This window comes from Indicator indicator, chromosome 22 (genome assembly GCF_027791375.1).
Source record: "Indicator indicator isolate 239-I01 chromosome 22, UM_Iind_1.1, whole genome shotgun sequence".
Classification (NCBI taxonomy): Eukaryota; Metazoa; Chordata; class Aves; order Piciformes; family Indicatoridae; genus Indicator; species Indicator indicator.
Window position 1 is genome coordinate 14,976,185 of NC_072031.1, and position 16,537 is coordinate 14,992,721.

The following is a 16,537-nucleotide window of genomic DNA, read 5'->3' on the forward strand; positions in this document are numbered from 1 at the left end:
TGTGCTTGTGTGGAAGGGAAGCAACTGAAAACAGCACCTCCAACCAGGCCTTGGTTTCAGTGCACCTTGTGTGCCTCATGCAAGTGTGGGGAAGGCTGTACAGATTTGGAGCAGGAGATTTGGCTCAGGTTATTTTTGCAGAGGGAAAAGAGGATCCTGTATTAAGGCATTTGCAAGGCTGTTAAGGATGCAGACTTAACTCCCTGTTAGACTTCCTGCATCTGCAAGATCTTGTGCCTTTCAGAAGGTGGGGCTAAGGAGAACAACTGCTAACCTACTGCACAACTGCCCAGTGGGCTGGTCTATCAGCATGGGAAGTTTCCTAACTGCTGCCATTAGGAGCCTGGATTTTCCTGTCTAATATGAGGAAAGATTGCAAAGTAGAACCAGAACTAGGAGGCAAAGTCGAAAGAGTTAAAATGAAGTTCCTCTGCAAACTGGTTTCTAATTTGAACTGCTGAAAGAGTCCCCCTCAAAAGAAATCACCATCCCAATACCTGTTCAGAATTTGCAGTGATGGGACCAGTCACATTCAGAGCTGGGGCCTGAGGAGCAGAATACGCTGTTGGAGAAGATGAGGAGTAAGAGCTGGTGCTCATCCTTTGCTGGGACTGTGAATTGTGCATATTTGCTGCAGGATCGACTTCAGGAACGCTCTGCCGCATCAGAAAGACAGGAGTTCAAATGCTGACTTGTGACAGCACTTGCTTTGTCAGCAACCCCAGGCCAAATAGGCTCAAATATAGAACATAATTGCACCTTGTGGAAAAGGTCAGCACAGTTACGAGAACAGGCTGGCAGGCCCAGCCCATAAACAGGCAGCTGCAACAAAAAATGCATGCCCATGTCTTTTGACCCAACCCACTGAAGTCAGTTTACCTTTCCAGGAAGAGTGAGAAGGAAATAAAAGCAAGAGCCAAAGATCAATATTATCAATTATTTGAAGCTGACAAAAAAAAAAAAAAAGACGTGATACACAGAGGAGAAGGAATTTAATTAATCTTGACACTAGAATTGTAATCTTTCAGTCCTTGATCACTTGTGTTTATCACTTCAAAGATTCATTAACTCCAGTTTTCAGAGTGAATAATCAGAACATCTGTGATTATTAAGTGACTTCCCAGCAGCAGTTCTGTCAACTTTCCAGACCTAACTTTCCAGAGGTGGAAAGATCTCATGTTACCGTGGGATCAGTGAGAAGTTCAGAATCTGAACACCTTTAAAAGCCAGGCAGGATCAGAGTTCTCACCCACAGAAACAACCATTGTTTTGAGCAAAAGAAGTAAATCTCAAACATATATCCTGCTGGACTCTTTTCTGAACAAATCAGTTGCATTTATCTGGTGGTTTTGTGGTACAAAGCAAGTGTGCAAACCTCCTCCAAACGCTTTTCTCTTCTCAGAATGGTGTTTTGACTCAAGGGAGAAGATATCATTAGCTTTATCAGCCTGTCAAATGCAGCTGTATTATGCTGCTCCCACATGTCTTTTCACTATTGAAAAAGTCCTTCCAGGAGTGAGAAAATGAGCCAATTTCAGAGAAACACAGGAGAGGAAATAAGAGTACTTATTCAACTATTATTTGGGGAGGAAAAATCCCCAAAAAAACAACCCTGCAGCTTACCCTCTGTGGTGTGTGTATTGGAGACAGAGCATCAAGATCTGCCATGGGAAACTCTATGCCTTTCCTCTTGAGTTCTTCATAAATATGCACTACTCCAGTTAAATCAGGGCTACTTCGAAAGGCATCAGCCCAAGCCTGGAAAACATGAGGGATTATCCATAAACCTCCCAAACGAAGCTCCAATTCCACCCTGACCTCAGATACTGGCTACAGAAGCTTTCATGTCCTTCAGCTTCAAAGGGAAGCTGTGATCAGTAGATCTGCTCTAAAAGGTCCTGCAAATATTGTTAAGAGAGTCACGTAGACATTTAATTCAAACCTAGGCAGGAACCCAGCGCACAGTGTCTATGTCTAGCCCCTGACATCATCAAAATCTGCAAACACAAATGAAAGCCTCCTTCAGTCTCCTCTTCTTAGCAGTGACTGCATGCTGGTCTTTTCTTGCATATTCTATAGCCACCAGAAAAAAGAAGTCTGTGTGAAAGATGAAATCGATTCATAAAGTCCTGCAATAATCTGAGGTCATCTCAATTTAATTTCTGAACCATCCTTATTTGTTGCCAAAGTAAAAAAACAAACAAACAAACAACCCATAGCTCTCAAGTTTTCTTCAGTATTTTACATGGACCAAACTGAAAGACAAAAGAGAGTTTCTGAGGTTCTTACACCATGAAACCTGCAGTCCCATGAGCAGCAGAACTAATGAAGCCTTGGCTCTTACAGAGCACAGCCAACACTCAGACACCCTGGTGTGGCAGAGAGAACAAGTTTAAAGGGAGAATTTCCCACAGCCAGAACACTCATAATATCTCTCCCACATGAATTCTCTGCTCTCTAAAAAAGACTTCAATTCACATTTGAGCTTTTTCTTCAGTGGAAGTACCAAGTGTTTCTCTTGGCTAGCAAGCCTCTAGTACTCATGAAGCTGTGAGGAGCATAATATCTGCAAAGCCTTTACTCCTTTTCACTTTTACTGAAATTAGCCAAGTATTAACATTTTAGAGGAAGGAAAAATTGAAATATTATGACTCAATTAAAACTGAAGCACTCCACAAACCCCCACATATGTGAGGGAGAGTATCAGTGTGCTGGATCCAGTACTGCGAGACGCGTGTGTGGGCTTTGAACTTAACTCATTTAGTCATCATTTTTACACTGGTTCTTTGACTATTTTTACTTTAAAAGCTGTTTTTAACCATTTTTTTTAATTTGAGAGAAATCAAAGCTAGTAAAGCCAGATAAGACATAATTCACAGAATCACACACAGAAGGCATTGAGTTGGAAGGGACCCTCAGAGGTCATCTCATCCAACCCCCCTGCAGTGAGCATCTCCAACTCGATCAGGTTTCTCAGGGCCTCACCAAGTTTGACCTTGAATGTCTCTAGCAATGAGGCCCACATTTCTGAGCAACCTGTTCCAGTATTTCACCACTCTCACTGTAAAGAAGTTCCTTTGATATTTAACTGCCATTCCTATTCTGTCCATTTCCTACCCTATGTGTCCAGAAGATGATCCATTATCAGTTGCACACTAACAATTCTAGGCTTGCTTCTCAGCTTTGTTAAGAGTAAATTAACTGCATCAACTGTGCTGATGCAAGGCAAGTCCAAACAGTCCTATGTGAGCCAGGGAAAACTGCTCTGACTGCAAAGAGCCATTCGGTTTCCTTGGAACTGACCTTTCAAATCATCCCTGATCTGATGGAGGTATTGACTGTACAAGTAACTCTACCCTTGCTCTTTCTCTGCATTTTCAATTTACATAAGAAATCATCTGAATGATGCTTCTACATAATGGCTTTCCCCACTTCAGCTCTGTTTGCAAGTAAGAGTGAAAAATGTCAGGCAAGGCATGCTCTATTTAATAATGGCTCAAAAGAAATTAGAGGCAAAAGTATGCTGTGTGGCTGCCTTCAACTTCTAATGAGGCTTGTTTGTCCAGGAGGATCTTTTAATGCATCCCCTGTTTCACTGGCTTCCTATAGATTTTGTTGGAGGCACTAATGACACTGAACTCGCTTCATTTGCACTCTACCTTCTTAATATATTCCCTCTTCTGCAACTCTTTTCCTTGGAGAAAGGATACACTTTCATTTGTACTCCTCTTTGCCTGAGCTGGGAGCATTATCTACATCAATGCGTCTCTTAGAGGTCACAAGTAGGACTGACTGCCATTGTCCTAAGTGCTGTCTGCACACATTGTAAGACAATCCCTGTCCTAGACAGCTTACAATTCATCTAGGCAGAGTCATATTAGCTCTGCTTTACAGTTAAGGAGCTACACAGAGAGCTTAGGAGACTTGCCCATTGTCCAAACAAGTGTATGACAGAGGTGAGATCGAATTCAGGTCTTCTAAGACTTTGGACCAGACTAGCAAAAGGTAGATACTTAAGGATGCCGCTGTATAAATCCCATCTGGCCTGTAATCAAACAGGCTAATTAAACACCACTCCAAATTTGGCTGCTAAATCAGGGACCATCCCAAGCGAACTTTCCAGTGTTGGACGCTTTTTAACACAGGTATCCTCAAAAGAATTTCCCATGCCACTAAAAATCCGCCTATGCTTCATCTTTGATGACAGTGCTCAGCTACTGGGCAGGAAGGTGACATGACCCCTGAGCTGATACACAAGTTCTTACCAGAGGCACAGTTAGATTTCCAAGGCCTTTCAGCAAGTTGCAGAAGGAAGCAATCTGTAATACATGCTAATGCATGTACACTGGGAAATAGGTTGAGAAAGTGAGACACAAGCTGCTCAATAGCTCAAAATAATCAAGTCTCTAGATAAGAAATTGGATGGTAGCTTCATCAACCCTTGCTGTGGAAGGCCCAGGAGTATAAGAGCAGTATGGTTGAAGATATTTGCTGTTTGCAAGCTTTTCCAAGTGTTATTAATTCCCTCCTTTCTGTTCTTATTAATTCCCTGGTAGCAAACTGTAAAGCCTATGGAAAGGGATAAATGTAACACTAGTGGAGCAGAGCTGACAAGAGATCAGGCCCTGGAATAGAATTAACTCCAACTGCAGGGAGCTCTAAAGAGCAGAGTCTAAGCTGAGTGAAGTGGTCACGACACGTGGGATATTTTGGGGGTGCGTGTCCACAGGGCACCTGGGATGAGTGACTGCAATCCCTCTTCCAAACTTGTCACGCAATCTGGGAAACAAAGTCCCCTCCCACCTCCAGCTAAAGAGACACTAACAGAACCCACCCACAGGCAACTTTCATAATTCTCAGGCTTTTTATACCAAAAGGCATTTAGAACCCAGTGTGAGGCTTTTAGCTCTGCTGCACTAAGTCTACTCAGATAAAGCTTTTCAATACACCCAGACTGCAGATTTTTTGGTTAGGTTACAAGGACTTCCATCTTAGTTGCACTGATGACTGGGAAGGTCCCAGTATAACCAGCATTCTCTAAAAGACTACAGCAGAGCAAGCAGCATGAAGACACATACAGTTTCTCATTATAGGGCAGTATTTATGGTCAGACTCAATGATCTTAAAGGTCTCTTCCAACCAAAATGATTTTATGATTCTATAATTTAACCTTATTTCCTGGTCACCACATGCAGCAGCAGGCTGACACCCGAGGGCTCAGTCAGATGCACCAGAATTGCTTTTAGTAATTTCCTTAATTTTTTTTTCTAAAGCCTTGAGATCAAAGACCAGAGATAAAGCTACCTCATGGACCCCCCATGCAATGGCCACCTAATTCCACCCCCTCAGTTTTCAGAAATCATTTCTTTACATTGTCATGCTCTACAGATGTCCTGTCTGTGTAACGAAACAACAAATAAACCAGCTGAAATTCAGCTGCATGCTTTGCCACAAAAAATCAGAAGGATATTTGGGAAACAAAGCTGTGGCTTTGCAAACACCTTCCCACAAGGAACACTGCAGCAGGTTTCTATCATTTTAAGCACGCAGTGTCTTTCCAGTCTCTGGTGTATGCAATAGCCTGTAGGAGCTTAGTGATAAAGCTTCCTATAATTGTCAGATTTCCTCCAGGCAGGCACCAATGTTTCCTCATGTGTTGCTAATGGTTTGTGGAATTAAAGTGGCTGTTTATTGTTATGCTGTACAGAAGGAGAAGCAGCAGACAGGCCTGGGTCTGAACTTCCCCACTGCAGGCAAGAATCTGACAGTGCACAATAACCAAAGAAAACACACCCAAACCATTTTAACTCCTATATGGTCAGTTACTTTTCAATAACCCTCTTTCAAAGGAATTCAGAATGCTTTCTAATGGAGGGAAACAATTCCATTTTATGGTCAGAGAAACAGACACAGCAAAGCAAGCATTCTGCAACTCAGCAAAAGTGTGAGCCTCTGAAATTTCCTTGCCTCAGATGACAAGCCCATCACAGAAGCAGGTCCTCAGCTTCTGGATGTGACTGTCAAATTGCAAAGTCACCCATTTATCTTTTTTTGGGGAGGGACTGTTTGCAAGGGCACGTAGCAATAGAACAAGGGGCAATGGTTTCAAACTAGAGAAAGGGTAGATTGGACATAAGGAAGAAGTTGTTTACTATGATAGTGGTGGAACACTGGAACAGGTTGCCCAAAGAAGTGGCAGAGGCCCCATCCTTGGAGACATTCAAGATCTGGGGTGCATTAAGAGGAGTCTGGGATGCATTAAGGGGAGTGTGTTCAGCAGATCGAGGCAGGTTCTCCTCCCCCTCGACTCTGCCCTTGTGAGACCTCACCTGGAATATTTCATCTAGTTGTGGGGGCCCCAGTTCAAGAGGGACAGGGATCTACTCGAGAGAGTCCAATGGAGGGCTATGAGGATAATGAAGGGACTAGAGCACTGCATTATGAGGAGACACCTGGGGCTGGTTAGTCTGGTGAAAACTGAGAGGGGATTTAATCAATGTTTATAAATATCTGAGGGCTGGGGGTCAAGAGGGAGGGGACAGGCTCTGCTCACTTGCACCCTGGGATAGGACAAGGGGTAATGGATAGAAACTACAGCATAGGAGGTTCCACCTCAACGTGAGGAGGAACTTCTGCACTGTGAGGATCACAGAGCACTAGAGCAGGCTGCCCAGAGAGGTTGTGGAGTCTCCTTCTCTGGAGACTTTCAAGACACATCTGGATGCATTTCTGTGCAACCTGTGCTGGATTCTATGGTCCTGCTCTGGCAGGGGGGTTGGACTGGATGATCTTTGGAGGTCCCTTCCAAACCATCCTGGGATCCTGTGAACATCAGGCCTGGTGAGGCTCTGAGCAACCTGATGTGTCTGGGGATGTCTCTGATGACCACAGGAGGGCTGGATTAGGTGGTCTTTAAATGTCCTTTTCCAACCAGTGCATTCTATGATTCTACAATTAATTCCTCATGGTTTAGAAGAGAGTGGTACCTCTCTAACTAGAATGCAGACATTCTCCCTGGCTAAAACCCCAGATGCATGTGCCTGTCTGCTCTTCCCTGCCAATCTGGATACGCTGCTTGTTTTCACCTGTAAAAACCTTGCCACATTTTGAATGCTGACAGTGTGTTTAGCGGTGCATGGCAGCGAGGCAGACACTCCTTATTTCAGGCAGCAACATATGGAAGCAGAGACAAGCTGTGTACCTGGATCAGTGCTAGTACTTTGTCCTGTACAATAGTGGGGGGATTATTCTTGGGTGAGATGATTTTCACCAGAACACCATCGATGAAGTCGCGGTTTGCCACCAAGACGTGAAAACGATGGCCACAGTTCTTCACACAGGTCTCCAACACCTAAATACAGACACACACAAAATATTCATGGTTGGAGCAAAGCTTGATCACACACACAGCCCCTGTGTGGTGCGTTTCAGATTTTGGGGGTTTCTTTTATTTTTAAAACTTGTGATGGGAGAGAGGAAAGATAGAGGAGAAATTACAATTACACTCTGAACCCTTCTTTTCTTCCTCAGTTCCCTAGTATCAGGTGATAGAATGAGAGGCAATGGCTTGAAATTGTGCCAGGGAGGTTTAGATTGGATATTAGGAAAAATTTCTTTACTGAAAGGATGGTCAGGCATTGGAATAGATTGCCCAGGGAGGTGGTGGAGTCACCATCCCTGGGTGTGTTAAAAAAACACCTAGACATGGTGCTTTGGGACATGGTTTAATAGCCATGGTGGGGTTAGGTTGATGATTGGACTCAATGATCTTAGAGGTCTTTTGCAACCTCGATGATTATATGAATTTTCTGCAAAAGCTTCCTCTCTGCACACACATTCTATGTACCTCACCCACCATTAACATCCTGGACACTTTTGTGATCTGCTTTTGGCTGTTCTAAGGCAAAGACATGTAAGTTTCTTCATCTTCAAAGAAAAAATGTCCAACCTGTGCAGCTGAACAGCTAAGCACAAAGCATCACGAGCAGGTAAGACAGAGGACATCCTGTCACAGTGAGATATCATTGTGCTGTGGCACTCCACCATTTCTTATGTACCTGGCACACAGCTGGACCTGGTTGCTCTGAGCTATAAGTTGTGTTCTAGAGGTGGGGGAATTCAGGTGAATGATCTTCACTCATTCAAAACACTCCCTGGTGAATGCTCTGACAGGTTATACTTTGACACATTTTCCCCCTGCAACCTAGCTAGAGGCACCTTCCACTTGCCATTCAACTGCCATGGAAGAACAGCTGTTGGTTTTTCTCTGAAGAACATGATTAGCATGGAGATAAATCTGAGGCGTCACTTCTCCTCACTGCCATGCCTAATAACCACTGTGACTCTGATTCTGAGGAGTCTGTAATTACTCTCCTCCTTCAGCTGCTTTCATCAGCCATGATGACACGGACTCACTCCTGATGAATTTCACTCTTTCCCTGTACAATGGATAACCTCTGGTTTGGTCTTTGGTAATCTGTCAAAATGACAATCCAGGAGAGGGAATGGCAAGAAGACAGAAAGCACAGACATGCTTCCTCAAGGAGAGGCAACGAGAGCTGTGGGAAAGGATCACACAGATCACCTACCCACAGCACTGTAACTCCATCTACTTAGTGCTGCTCATCCCTCAGACTGCTGCCCAGCACCGCACGTTCAGGAGTGCTGCACTACTCGGGAAACCCCTGGCTACAGGCAGCACTAGAAAAGGTCACTGGCAAATTATCTCACACCTTAGCAGTGCTGCCTAAACGCACAGAATATAATTTACACTTTATTGAGTGAAATTAGATCAGCATAAATTAATGTGAGTCCCCTACAGAGATCCATTCACAAGGGAAATTGCACATCAGCTACTTATGAAGCTGCAAATATGGCAAGTTCATCCTCCTCACTTGCAGATATGCCCACAGCTCTTGTCTGGAAGTAGAGAAATGGTTGGACACAGGGAGATGAGAGTGAAAGGGAAAGCCCCAAAGGGTACACAAACTCATTTGGGCTACTTTAACTTTCCTCAGTCTCTACTTGAGATGAGTAAGAGCCCTGAACAAAAAAAAAAAAAAAAAACAACCCAGAGATCAATTGAGTCAGAAAAATGCTATGCAAAGCTCCCAGTATCTCTCCCCAAGGAAGTGAGGAGGCAATTGGAAAAAAGAAAAGGGCAGAGCTGTGGCTGTTAAAGCAAATAGTGTGTACAAGAGAGTGCCAGCAAAAGGAAAATGGCAAAAGAAAAGGGTTCTGGCCTTTTGAGGCATTCCAGCCTGCCCCTACTCACCGTCAGTGCCAGCATGACCTCTCTGTAATTTTTGTTTCCATTCAGCCTCTTCTTAAGCGCTCGAATAGCATCCTTTGGTCTGAAGGAGAAACACAACATTCTTAAAAGAGTCAGACATGCTTTTCACATGCCATACTCTGTGGAAAGAGAAATCCTTTACCATGTGTTAATGCCAGACTACTTAACTACAACCAAACTGGGGTCACATAGAGTTATGTGAGGAGAGAAAAAGTCACCAAAGTCAAGACCAGAGCAACGCCCGAGGCCTCCAAAAAGGCAAGATGTTGATCAAGCAGGAGAGATTGACAGGCATTCAGAAAAAGGCCCAGGGCATAAGATCAGTTCTCCTGCAAACTGCAGGCAGCAGGGCTTTTCTGATGCTGGAGGAGATCTATCAGAGAAGCTCTCTATTCAAATGGTGGTAACTAATACCGTCGCAGCACTGCAAAGAGATACACCTCTGAAAAGAAAAACCCCAGAAGCACAAGCTGGGTACCCCTCCAACAACAGGTTTTTCATGCCAGCCTTCCCAAGCAGAGACCAAACACAGACAGTCCTGCATCATACAGCGGTTTTCTGAAATACCCAAGGAGCATGAAAACTGAGCAGCTCATTGCAAACTGCATTTGAACTACAAGCACCTGTCCCTGGATGCTGCACCTCCGGCCATGCTGAGTACAACTGGATGAAGTTTGTGTTCATGAACCTTTCAGTTTGCTGCAATAGCACATACCCTTCCTCTGTCTCGTTGATAATGTCACAGATCTCCATGTTGAGTGTCCAGTCTTCACTCTGCAGAGAGCCATCTGTGGCCTTTTCTGGAAGGTAAAGAAAAATAAAGCTTTTCACCCCCTTCCTGATCAGGCACTAGATGTCAATCCAGCTTCAGCTACTTTGAGCTGAAACTATCCAGTGAAAGAAAGACAGGGATAAAAAAGTCCCCACTGACTGTAAGCAATGTCAAACCTTCCCTTCTGGTTTTAGGGATCAGCATAGAGGTTTTCAGACAGAATCAATTAATCCTCAAGCTCATTACCTTCAACCCACATAGACTGGCTGTTCTTCAAAGACTCCTGAATTCCTGGGAGAGCAGGAAAATGTCAGCTAATTCCAATTTAAACTTCTCAGATACTGCATTGTTGGCAAGTTATGAGGCAGGAAAATCTCCCCAAAATCAACATGACCTCCTCCCTGTTTTAGTAGATAATACCTCCAGACACATTGAGGGAGGAAAGAGCAACTTGGGAGACAGAATTCAAGGAAGTCCAGAATTTCAGCATGAATAGAATCACCAGCACAGGAAAACATTTCATAGAATCATAGAATGGGTTGGGTTGGAAGGGACCTTAAAGACCATCTAGTTCCAACCCCCCTGCCCTGGACAGGGACACCTTCCCCTACACCAGGCCGCTCAAAGCCCCATCTAACCTGTCCTTGAATACTGTGAGGAAGGAGGCATCCACCACCTCCCTGGACAGCCTGTTACAATGCTTCTTCCTAATTTCCAGTCTAAATCTCCCCTCTTTCAGCTTGAAGCCGTTGCCCTTCATTCCACCACAACAAGCCCTTGTAAAAAGTCCCTCCCCAGCTTTCCTGTAGCTCCCTTCAGGTACTGAAAGGCCTTTACAAGGTCTCCCCAGAGCCTTCTCTTCTCCAGGCTGAGCAGCTCCAACTCTCAGCCTGTTCCAGCCCTCTGATCATCTTCATGGCCTTCCTCTGGCCTCCAACAGTTTGATGAAAACTACCACAGGGCTCCAGAATTGGATGCAGTAGTCCAGGTCCAGGTGAGGTCTCACAAGAGCAGAGGGAGAGAATCACCTCACTGTCCTGCTGATCATGACACTTCAGGTCATGATACCACTCTTGGGCCCCCATTTTTGCCCAATGTCCTTTAACTCCTGTACCATGGTCCCTAAATATCTACTTGCCAGGGGACTAGGCACTGCTTCCCTATGTCCCACACTGTCCCCATTCTCATATCCATGCTGGGGCTATGTACACATCTCCCAAGCATGACCTGTCTTCCTCCTGAATCCCAAGTGCTCTCTCACTATCTGTGTGGCAGGTAAGTCACTCGGCATCAGACTAAATTCTAGGGGAAGGATGACCTATAGCACCGTGACAGCAGCAGATGTCAGCTCTTGGCAGTTTAATTTATAGACGTCTGCAAGAGCAGCATAACCATAACTTCAAGTAATCAGTTGACAAGAATGATTTCCTCCTTGGGATTTCCTCTTAAATCAATGTACTTCTGTCTGGTGGTGCCTAGAACATCCCCTGGATTTTTCACACTTCTCAAACCCGGTCTGTGTTACACTCCCCACGGTCTGAAGTGTTACTGAGTTGAACAGAAAGCCTGCCACCAGAGACCTAAAAAGGGGACCTTCAAGCAAGATATGACCTTCCTTGCTAAGTTAGTCCAGGTTTTCTTACAGATCCCTGGCACCCAGTGTTGGAAGGCAAACAGGGTAAACAAAATCATTGTTTAATTAAGAAAAAAAAACCCACTTCTAAATATTTGAAAACAGAAACAAAATCACAGGAACCACCTTCCCCAACTATCCTTCTGTCTTTACACCAGACCCTGATCTGTCCCCCTAGAACAAGGCAGATTTTGGTGGAGAAAAACAGCTTCCAAAGACTTCACACATCTCCTTTTCTGTTTACCAACGTTTTTTCCATTAACATTTCTGTCACAGTGGCTGAGGATGCAGATGCCCACAGGCCATAATTATGGGCCACTATTTGGACAAAGACTATATGTCTGGGTAATTCAAGTTGCAGTGACTTGTCTACAGCAGAATCGTGGCTAAAACAGCTCCACCAAGGACAGTAATTACAGAAGCCTGAGACAAACCAGACAGCCGTGCAAAATCCACGCAGAGTGCTGAAGAGAAGCCATTTCTCTCCAGAATGGAGAGCACAGCATGGAGAAGGAAGTTATGGAACAGGAGATCATTCTTTGCAGGCCCTGCTTCCCATTCAGACAGGCTGGGCTGCAAGGCACTGGAGCTGATCCGTCGGGGAAGTCATAGTGGCTGCAAAGCTCCAAGCTGTGCCATCTTCACCTCTGGGTTATCTTTAGCCATCACCACCTCATGGTGGAGTTCACTTTGGCAACAAAAACACTTTCTGCTTGAGAAGAACCCTCAGAGAGATGCATGGCTTCCAAAATGTCCAATAAAACATAGAATCACAGACTGGTTTGGATGGAAAGGGACATGTAAAGATCACCTAGCCCAACCCTCCTGCAGTCAGCAGAAACATTTGCAACTAGAGCAGGTTGCTCACAGCCCCAGACAACCTGACCTGGAATGATTCCAGGGATGGGGCTTCTGCCACCTCTCTGGGCAGCCTGGGCCAAGGTCTCACCATCCTCAGTGTAAAAAATGTCTTCCTTCTCTCCAGTTTGAATGTCCCTCTTTTAGTTTAAACCATCACCCCTTGTCCCGTCACAACAGGCCTTGCTAAAAAGTCTGTCCTCAGCTTACTCATAGAACTCTTTAAGTACTGAAAGGCCACAAGAAGGTCTACCAGTAAATACTGGACTGGTTAATGGCTATTTTTAATTTACTGCACTTAGGCTATGTTAGGCAGGGATTCCCTCGAGGAAGAGCAGAGGCAGAGCTGTTTAATATTTTCTGGGATACAGGAATTCATCTCTGTGCAAAGCCACCTGTAACAACCACTTTTATTAGTTGCATATTGCTATAGAACGTGCTCTGCCTTTACCTCCACATAGTCCTTGCTGCCTTGGAAAACATTTTATTTAACATTAGGGAAAAAAGTTGATATTCAGGGATATATCTATCTATCTGTCTGTCTGTCTGTCTATCTATCTATCTATCTAAATCCTCTTCATCTGCTCTGCTGGAGAAGGTGATCTCCAAAGCTCAAGGGATTTGCAAGCACAGTGCTGCAAAATGAGAGATTAGGTCTTAACTAGAGGGTGTTCTTTAATCTGGGTGAGAGATTTGTTTTCTTAACCTAAAACTGTATTACCAAATGTGTGCCCTTGACAGCATTTGGCATCAGGCAGTGCCTGACCAGTGCTGGTCCTCCCTGGTTCTGTTCTCCCTCTTTACAAAGGCCTGTAGTGGTAGGACATGGGGCAATGTTTTGAAATGAGTTAAGAGGAGATTTAGATTGTATGTTAGGAACAAGTTCTGCACCATGAGGGTGGTGAAACATTGCAACAAGTTGCCCAGGGAGGTAGTTGAGGCCCCATCCCTGGAGCTGTTCAAGGTCAGGCTTAACAAGACTCTGAGCCACCTGATCTGATGGAGGATGTCCCTGCTGAATGTAGGGGAGTTGGACTAGATGACCTATGGAGGTCCCTTCCAACCCAAACTATTCTAGAATTCTGTGATTCTTTATAAATGCTTGTGGAGCAGAGACAGTAGAGTGAAGAGGAGCTGCTGCTGCAGCACTCGCAGAGGGTAGCACAGGAACAATTGTCTAGGGTCCCAACAACCTCATTCATATTTCCTCTCTGAGATCATAGAATCATAGAGTGGTTTGGGTTGAAAGGGAACTTTAAAGGCCATCTAGTCCAAACCCCCTGCAGTCAGCAGGGACATCTGCAGTAGAGCAGGTTGCTCAGAGCCCAAATCAACCTGACCTGGAATGGCTCCAGGGATGGGACATCTGCCACCTCTCTGGGCAACCTGGGCCAGGGTCTCACCACCCTCAGGGTAAAAGATTTCTTCCTTCTCTCTAGTTTGAATCTCCCTCTTTCAGTTTAAAACCTGTTGTCCTCTCACAACAGGCTCTGCTCAGAAGTCTGTCCCCAGCTTTCAGATCACCCCCTTTAAGTACTGAAAGGCCACCAAAAGGTCTCCCTGAAGCCTTTTCTTTTCCAGGCTGAACCACCCCAATTCTCTCAGCTTGGCCTCACAGCAGAGGGTTTCCAGCACTTCCATCATTGCTGTGGCCTCCTCTAGCCCTGCTCCAACAGGTCCCTGTCTCTCCTGTGCTGAGGACTCCAGAGCTGGCCCCACCACTGCAGGTGAGTCTTAGCAGAGTGCAGCAGAGAGACAGAATCCCCTCCCTCCACCTGCTACCCATGCTAGTAGGGAAGCAGCCCAGGCCACAGGTGGGTCTGGGCTATGAGCACACACTGCCAGCTCACGTCCAGCTTTTCACCCTCCAGTAACCCCAAGTCCTTCTCTGCAGAGCTGCTCTCAAGCCACTTGGGAGAATGAACTCCCCTTTGTCCCAGAAAGTCACCACCTTTTAATTTTTTGCATTGCAGTTCCCTAGTTGGAGTAACAGGTGTTTGAGACTGTGTGGGGTTAAGATGTAACCATTGTCTTTTGGAGAATTAGTTCTTTCTCCCCTGGGTAATTTTTAATTCGAATAAGAGTCAGAAGCTAATTTTAGTCTCTTCTTCAGCAACACAGAGCACACAAGCTCTTGTCATCGGTAGTCGTTTGTCCTTTGTAGGGTGTCTGACCCAGATTTTCTGCTGTGGTGCTCTCTCAACTGTTAAAGGAGTTAACTGACTGCAGAGAAGGCACAGGGGCTTGTGTGGGATTCGTTTGAAGAACAGGATTACACTGAGATGAACTGAAAGCCTGTAGAGCTCCTCCACAACCAAAAGGCAGTGGGCTGTAGCCCTGTGTTTCTGGTGAAGCAGCTCTGCCTGCACTCAACCCTCAGAGAATCCTTCCATGGCATAGCCAAAATGCTGGCAATCAAAAATACTCAGTAACCTGCCCAGTATTTAACGGACATTTTGGAAGCTGTGCATCTCTGTGATCTCTCTCCTCAAACAGCAAAGAGATTGGCCTGACAAAGATTAAAGAGATTTTTGGACAGTCTTGCAGAATTGCAGAGGAATGGCATGCAGATCCCCTCTAAAAGAGTCACCAGTTCCTCAGTCTCTTTCAGCCTCATTAAAAGGCATCTAAATGGCACTAGTTCACACAAGGACTCGGGAACATGACCAGAGGATTCCAGGCTGATGTAAGGAATGTTAAATCTGACAAGGAAAAAGGCAATGAGCAGGAGGAGTTTATGGTTTAGTCTAACAGTGTAACAAAAGGGCTGGCAACTCCCAGCCAGGGTGCCAGGGGTGCTCCTGACCCCAGAGCAGCTCAGGGTGCCGTTTTATTGCCAACTCCGTCACCACAGCATGGGCCAGGAGTTAGTGTCTGGCACAGAGACATGACGCCACCAGGGAGATTATCAGAAAGTCTCTTTCAGAAACAAGATGCTATCAGTTCCCAGCAGGTTTCCCAAATTAAAGCATAAATGTTCCGGTAGAAAGAAAGACAATCTGGCACTGCAGGCCTGACATGCTGCAGACCTTGGGCTCTGCTTCTGCACACACAAGCATCAGCTTATCGCTAGCCTGCAAAGAAACAGAAAAAACTCTGCTGTTTGTCTCTTCTGCCTGCCCTCTGAGCTCCAACTCCTGCCTCCACTTCCACACCCTGCCAAATGGCAATATCAGTGTTTCCCTGCTGCTGCTGAAATCCTGACTGTTCGGAAGGTGCAGTTCAGTCGCATAAAGGTTTCTGGGTGAACAGTCTTGGAGCACCTCCCCACCCAGCCAAGCCTCTTCCCAAGCGACCTGCTCCAGCCTCAGAGATGTCACCACAAGGAAATTGAGTTAGAAATGCCTTTGTACCCACTACATCATAAACAGGGCAAAGAAAGGAATGCTCTTTCTAATGCAGGGGAAAACCAGAAGAACTTGTATGACCCATCTTGAATCCAGCTCAGAAGTGACCTACCAGAGAAATGCTATCCCTGGTCATCCTCAAGAAGCTGCTCTTGCAGCCCTTTTCAGTCCACACTATTTTGCTTCAAAGTTACAGTTCAACAAAGATGACACTGTTGAATTTTGACTCTGTTCATATATGGATGAGATAAAGCAGAACTCCTCACTCCTTCCTGTTTTCATTGCTCATCTCTGACCATGATACTGAATCTGCTGACAGGAAATAGCCTGAAGATTTTCATTAGGACTGGGACTGCACAAGCTGAAGTCTTTATGCTGTTTAATTCACTTGCTATATCCATGCTTACATAGCCAAGACTGAAGAACTGACTGCTGGAAACACCAAGGGCACCTACTCCAGCTGAATGATGACGACAGGCATGGCCAGGGTAAAAATCTCCCTGAAGGTCTAAGTAAGTAGGTAGAATTAATCACCAATGAGGGATTGTGGTGCTGGACAATGTTCTTGGAAAAAAAGGCACAAGTTACTAGCTAAAAATCCCATTACATGCAAATGGGAGACCTGTGCCCTATTG

The 16,537-nt window shown here is 45.1% G+C and overlaps 1 protein-coding gene across 4 annotated transcripts in view; it reads right to left on the reverse strand.

Moving 5' to 3' along the window:
* The window catches only part of TOM1L2 (target of myb1 like 2 membrane trafficking protein), a 61,485-nt gene that overhangs the window by 25,322 nt on the left and 19,626 nt on the right, over positions 1 to 16,537 (reverse strand). For 2 of the 4 annotated variants that reach the window (XM_054390946.1, XM_054390947.1), the window contains exons 1-5: positions 10,008 to 10,084; positions 9,275 to 9,353; positions 7,202 to 7,351; positions 1,624 to 1,758; positions 498 to 656 (exon numbers count right to left, since the gene is read on the reverse strand). In XM_054390946.1, coding sequence (XP_054246921.1) covers positions 498 to 656; positions 1,624 to 1,758; positions 7,202 to 7,351; positions 9,275 to 9,353; positions 10,008 to 10,045 — 561 coding nt within the window. In that variant the 5' untranslated portion in view covers positions 10,046 to 10,084. Of the gene's footprint in view, positions 1 to 497; positions 657 to 1,623; positions 1,759 to 7,201; positions 7,352 to 9,274; positions 9,354 to 10,007; positions 10,093 to 16,537 lie in introns of those variants that run through there. The other 2 variants (XM_054390945.1, XM_054390948.1) reach the window with 2 other exon arrangements.